This window comes from Primulina eburnea, chromosome 11 (genome assembly GCF_022965805.1).
Source record: "Primulina eburnea isolate SZY01 chromosome 11, ASM2296580v1, whole genome shotgun sequence".
Classification (NCBI taxonomy): Eukaryota; Viridiplantae; Streptophyta; class Magnoliopsida; order Lamiales; family Gesneriaceae; genus Primulina; species Primulina eburnea.
The window spans coordinates 25,830,011-25,836,192 of record NC_133111.1 but is presented as its reverse complement, the minus strand read 5'-3'; the positions used below and the strand labels follow the sequence as shown (position 1 = coordinate 25,836,192).

The window sequence follows — 6,182 nt, the reverse complement described above, 5'->3', positions numbered from 1 at the left end:
ATTTCAAGCACAAGTTTAGTTATGAACGCTCTATTTTGAAGTTGCATGTGGTTTTATTATGTATTATTCGTTACTCGCAGTTTATACGTGTTGAGTCTTTAGAATCACTAGACTTAATCGATGCATGTGAAGATGTTTATGAGGAGACTGACGGTGAGGACCGAGGAGCAGGCTGGGGCTTAGCGGGAGGCTAACCTGAGGACCGTCATGTGTTTACGCTTTATGAAAACATTTAATACTTTTGTCAAACTTTATCTTTCAAATCTTTTGTTGCAACAACTCGTGAGACGTACAGATTACTTCTTTTATCGAATTTTGAACGTTCATGTTTATTTAAGAAAATTTTAAATTTTTCCGCAAAATTTTGAATAGTAAAAATACGGTACGTTAAAATATATATGTACAATTTTGATATGCTGCCCACAACCATATCCACCTTTGTGTTCACTACTGAGGTGACACTCATCTGTTAGACGTGATAAAACATATCAAAATTGTAAATCAAATAGGTGAGTTTCATTGCAACGGTGGGGACAAATGTGAGCTCAGTATAAAAAAAAATTGTGTGTGTGTGTGTGTGTGTATTAATCAATGGCAGCAGGTGACAGAAATCAGAATGTATTTCCACTACAAAAAAAAATTTCAATCAAAAACACTCATACTACAATGGTTTTTATTAAAACCGTTGTCTTTTTTGTTTTGACAACAGTTTTAACAAAAACCGTTGTCGTAACCTAAAAAAACCCGCTTATAGACAAAGGTAAAAAACCGTTGTCTTTTATGTGTCTACGACAACGGTTCTAAAAAACCGTTGTCTTTGATATGTCTACGTCAATGGTTTTTTAAAAACCGTTGTCTATGAGCCTTTTTTTTTTTTACAACATCGGTTTTTAAAAACTGTTGTCTAAGAGCTTTTTTTTTTTGATACAAAAATGGTTTTAACAACCGTTGTCTATGAGGGTTTTTTTGTAGGCTACAACAACGGTTTTTAATTTTAAAAACCGTTGTCTTTCGGATGGTGTTTTTGGGTTATAACAACGTTTTTTCAAAAACTGTAGTCTATCTTAATTATGTCATGGGTCAAAGACAATTATTTGTGTAAACCGTTGTCTTTCGGATGGTTTTTTAACTACGACAACGGTTTTTTAAAACGTTGTCGTTTCTTAGTGTTTTATTTGGTTAAAGACAACGGTTTTGAAAAAACGGTGTCGTAGTTTCTAATTTTTTTTTAAATTGGTTAATATTTAGCGACGGTTTTATTAAGCACCATCACTAATTTAAATTTAGCGACAGTTCTAACAAACCCGTCAGTAACTTTAGCGACGGTTCTCGTCTGTCCGTCGCTAAAATTAGTTACGGATTATGTCATACCGTCGTCGATTTAATTTAGCGACGGTTCATAACACCGTCGCAATTTTAAATTCTTGACGTTTTAAATTAGCGACGAAAAAATCGTCGCTAAGTTAATGTGTACGACAGTTGTTTAAAACACCATCGCTCATAACGATGATCTAAATAACCGACGCAAATAGCGACAGTTTTATTACAGTAGTCGATCATATCGACGGTTTATGCAAAAACCGTCTCTACTAGCGACAGTTTACTCAAAAACAGTCGCACAATGTCTATAAATATCTGCATCTTTGGTCATTTTCTTCACACAACAAAGTCATTTCCTTAGTTTCACTTTTCAAATTCTTTTTTCTTCCACGATTTGTCTACGGTTTTCAGTAAACTTCAATTTTAAGTTAAAGATTATAAATATATTAATTTTGTAAGGTTGTTAGTTTTTTTGTTAGGTTTATAAAATTATAACCGTAATTTTTTTTTTTTATTTACGAAAATAAATAGCGACGGAAATCATAACATAACCATCGCTAATTAGCGACGGCAAGCATAATAAAAACCATCGCTATTTGAGACGGAGTTCACAAAATGTCAAAAATTTTGTATTACAACGATTTTTCAATGACAACGATTTTTCACTGTAATCTTTAGACGTCTACGACAACGGTTTTTCACCGTTGTCTTTGTGCGCACCCTTTAACAACAGGGCATTTAACAACGGTTTTACAAGACCTACGACAACTGTTTTTCACCGTCGTCTTTGATGTCTATGACAACGGTGTTTCACCGTTGTCTTTGAGCGCACCATTTAACCACGGGAGCTTTAACAACAGTTTTTTCGACCTACAACAACGGTTAAAAGCTGTTGTCATTCGCCTTTTTTCTTGTAGTGTTCATTTGAGTTGATGCGGCAATCTTTGTGAATTGAATGTTTCCTAAAATATGTATACCATCTAACCATTTTAAAATTCCGATTGAAATTGAGGACCATAAATCCGTAGTCGTTAAAAAGAAAAGAAAAAAAAAACAAAACCTAAATTATAGAAGCATTCCCCATAATACACTTCAAAAAAACAGATGACTTAACAAACATAAATCAAGAAAACAATGAACTTCAATTTTCTAGTATTGAACAAAACTTCAGGTAGCCACATATCGTACCACCATATCCAAATCGTCACTCTTCACTGTAATATTCTCTACTATTTTCTATCCTTATTTCTTCAATCTGAATTAATGTATGCCTCACATACTTCACGCCAAAGACATGAAAAATCTGTCATTAATTATGCCATTTCTTGATATTGCAGACTTTAGAATTGTTCATATACTGTAAGGTTTTGGTTTTGGCATGTTCTTGACTAGTCCGCAGAGCAAAGTGTCATCCGGCATGTTATATTCGTCGCGTAGAGAGTGTTCTGGTGAAACCACGCTCACAAAAAGTTGCTGTCCCAAATAGTTCCTTTCTAGCACCATTGATCTCAAGTTCCACATTCCAGCATTGTCCAAAGTTGTCATGACTGCTGCCCAGCTTTTCGGATATACATGAATTGTGTGTCTGCTAACTGCATCTATTAGATTGTACTTCGTCCTTTTCTCTGGTGTCCATCTTCCAGGCTCAATCCTGTGGCAACATACATATATGTATGAAATTGATGAACATCTAATATGTTAGAATTTAACATCAAATACTGGGAAATCTTGTTCTTGTTTAAATTTGCATGATTCTATCTTTTCGTAGTGAAATCATAGTGTTTGTTAGTACTACTTACGCGACAGGGAAGAACGAATAGCCGTCCAAGTGCCACGATTGAACACTTTTCTCATGGTTTTCGAATATGATCTCAACGAAGTTTCTGAAGATCGCTTGGATCACATTTGGAGCCATGGTGATTTTATCTCCAGCACCAGATGGAGGTTCATCACCAATTAAACTGTATTTGAACACTTTGTTTGCAATCCCAAAGTACTCAGCCAACTTCACTGGTGTCTCTGGATCAATGTGTGAAACTCCATTCACAGCATACCTCAACTTTCCATCAACTGATCCTGCAGAGTTGACAAATTTGATTGTACGTGTAATGTTGATTTTTCCATAATGGTACGACCCTTGTGGATTAGGCCTAGCTGCACTTGCTGTCAAGTTCCAACGAAGGGATCGGAACTGGTTCAATGACCAAGCCCATCCTACTGGAGCCTCTGGCAGAGCCGCTGAGGCTGGACCCTTTCCACCAACATAACGGATTGTTGCTGCGGCAGTGAGTGGTGTTTTTGTAAAACGTGTGGATGCCACAAAGAGATAGTCCTTAGGTGCTTGATCAGCAGTGACCAACACCGAGTAGCATTGGCCTAAATGCACATCAAGAGAATCATACACATTCTGCACAGTGTGTGATCCTTCAACCTCCACTAGTTTCATTGTATGGCCTTGAATCCTTGCATTAATGGAATTCTTCATCCCAACATTACATATTCTGTATCTATATACCTTCCCAGGGATCATATCGAACATGGGCTCATCTTTTCCATCACCTTTCCCATTCTTTCCATTGATAATAACCCCATCCGGCCGGCCAAGACTCCGGCCTCCATCCATCAGTTTCTTCAAGTTGGAATGGCCTTTCGAGTACCAATCTCCTACGAGCACTGTGTAGTCATCCTCAGGACGATCAAAGGGTACTGGGATCAAGTCACGGCTATGCACAGTGAGGGGGCCATAGCCGCCTGCCGCACGGTGGAGGGCAGTGGTAGGGTAGTAATAGTAGCTGCCTATCTGATCCTTGACTTGAAAGTGGTAAGTAAAATTTGTACCTGGCTGAATTGGGCAATTTGTGCCTAATGTTCCATCTTGCCATGAATTCTTCCTCTGTTGAATGCCATTCCAAGTGAAGAGCAAGGGCTCGTCGAGGTGGTTGAAGACATTAACAACAATGTTGTTGTTGGAAGTGCAGTTGATCTTTGGTCCTGGGAATTGTCCATTGATTTGAATGACTTGTTGAGGGACACCTAAAGGGGAGAGGCTGGCATAATTGACATTCCAAGTGTAGAACAAGTAAGGATCCTCAGATTTTACGACAAAAACATTTGTTGAAAGAACGGAAATGATCAGTGTAAGAAACAAGTTAATGCTACGCATATTTGTATCTTTGTTTGATACTTTTGGTCAGATTTTCTTGACGTAGAGTTATTGAGGGAGATGATTATCATGTCAAAGTACGGTTTTAAAAAGGCAAAAGGGAAAAAGGCTAGAATATTCAGGGCCATTGAAATTTTGATGCAATACCGCAAGCAACGTTCTTTTTTTGGGGGGTAAGTTTTGTGAGCATGCATGGTTTACCTTTAATTTCTCCCAATATCATTTTCAGTTATTAAGTCATTGGCATGAATTTTAGGTCGACCTCAAGCATTCTGACTTCTCTCTTCCTCCCACACATGTACACCAAAAATAACTTTTGCACCAAATGCGACTTCTTGTTTGTATTTTATTTGCATGGCTACGAATTTTTGTTTGCGTTGTCGATTAAGATCCAAAGTTTGATTGATACCGTAATTATTGCTCTGGATTAAAATCAAATTAATTATCTTTAGCATCGAGTAATTAACTTAATTGGTCATTATTAAATTTGAATTTATAATTTCTCCCAAATTATATTTTACTATGCATCCACAAATTGATTTTATCCCAAAATTAAAGTGGTTTTACGTAACGAGTGCTTTGTTCCCTAGTATATAATAAAAGACAAGTTCTTGAAGACAATTAGATACTACGACTAATTTATAATATATAATAAAATAACATCCAATAAAAGATGAATTTTTTAATTTCACCTTCATTTTAAAATTTTATCAGTACAAATCCATGTATTCTAAAGTAAGGGTATGTTCATCATAATTCGTAATATTTATTGTTTGACTTTGACGTTATATTATATTTAATATAAATCGAATGTTATCTTGTATTTATTGTGGTGAATGTATCTTTTTGTTGAGGATCGAAGTTGAGTTTAGAGGGGGGTGAGTAAACTCTACTCGTTTTTCCTTCTCTATGTATGAGGTACTAAAATCCTGTTAGAGATAGTAGTATATCTTGTTGCGTATACCTTCACCTAGATTACAATAATATGTGCGGAAACAATCTGATGAAGTAAGTGAAAGACAATAATGACAGTAGGCAGTAGTTGTTTATGGAATTTCGAAGATGAAATCTTCTACGTTTCCCCTTCTTCTGTTTCCAGAAAGTATAACTAAAAGACTTTGGATATTACAGTACAACTCTTGTACACACCCACTTCAGAAGGACTTACACCTCAGCCTACTGAAACTCTTAGTTACTCAACTAAAAAAGAATGTGATACACAAGGTTCTGAAAAGAATCTTTTCAGATTACAATCTCTTCCTGATAAAGTATAAGTGTTGTAAAAGATTGTGAAGAGAGTAAGAATCAGTAGAACAGGATGATCTTCAAAAGATCAGATATTTGCTATGAAGCGTGTGCTACTTTTCTTTGTGTTGAACTCTAAGTAATCAAGGAATTTCGAGGTTGTCTCGTTGAGTGAAAATAGCTTTGATCCTTGAAAAGATATTATGCGTAGCGTCGGTGTCGTGTAAGGGTTTGTTCCATGTATATATATACGACTGAGTTCAACTGTGACGTCCCGAAATTTGAGATCCACATGAACCACGTGCGTGCAAGTTGTTAAATTCCTTATGTATTTTTATTAAATGGTTTTAATGCATGTTTATTTCTTTAATTTGTGTTTTAATTCATTATTTATTTATTTGCATCATTTTAAATTAACTATGCTTATGTGATGCACGTTAAAATGTTTTCTTAA

At 35.9% G+C, this 6,182-nt stretch overlaps 1 protein-coding gene across 1 annotated transcript; it reads right to left on the bottom strand.

Annotated features, from left to right (window-relative positions):
• Positions 1 to 2,465: 2,465 nt before the first annotated feature.
• LOC140806080 (L-ascorbate oxidase homolog) lies at positions 2,466 to 4,558 on the bottom strand. The gene is made up of 2 exons (XM_073162543.1): positions 3,120 to 4,558; positions 2,466 to 2,971 (listed from the first exon to the last, which is right to left on the bottom strand). The coding sequence occupies exons 1-2, from the start codon at positions 4,481 to 4,483 to the stop codon at positions 2,671 to 2,673; spliced, it is 1,665 nt and encodes a 554-aa protein (XP_073018644.1). The 5' UTR covers positions 4,484 to 4,558; the 3' UTR covers positions 2,466 to 2,670.
• Positions 4,559 to 6,182: the final 1,624 nt, after the last annotated feature.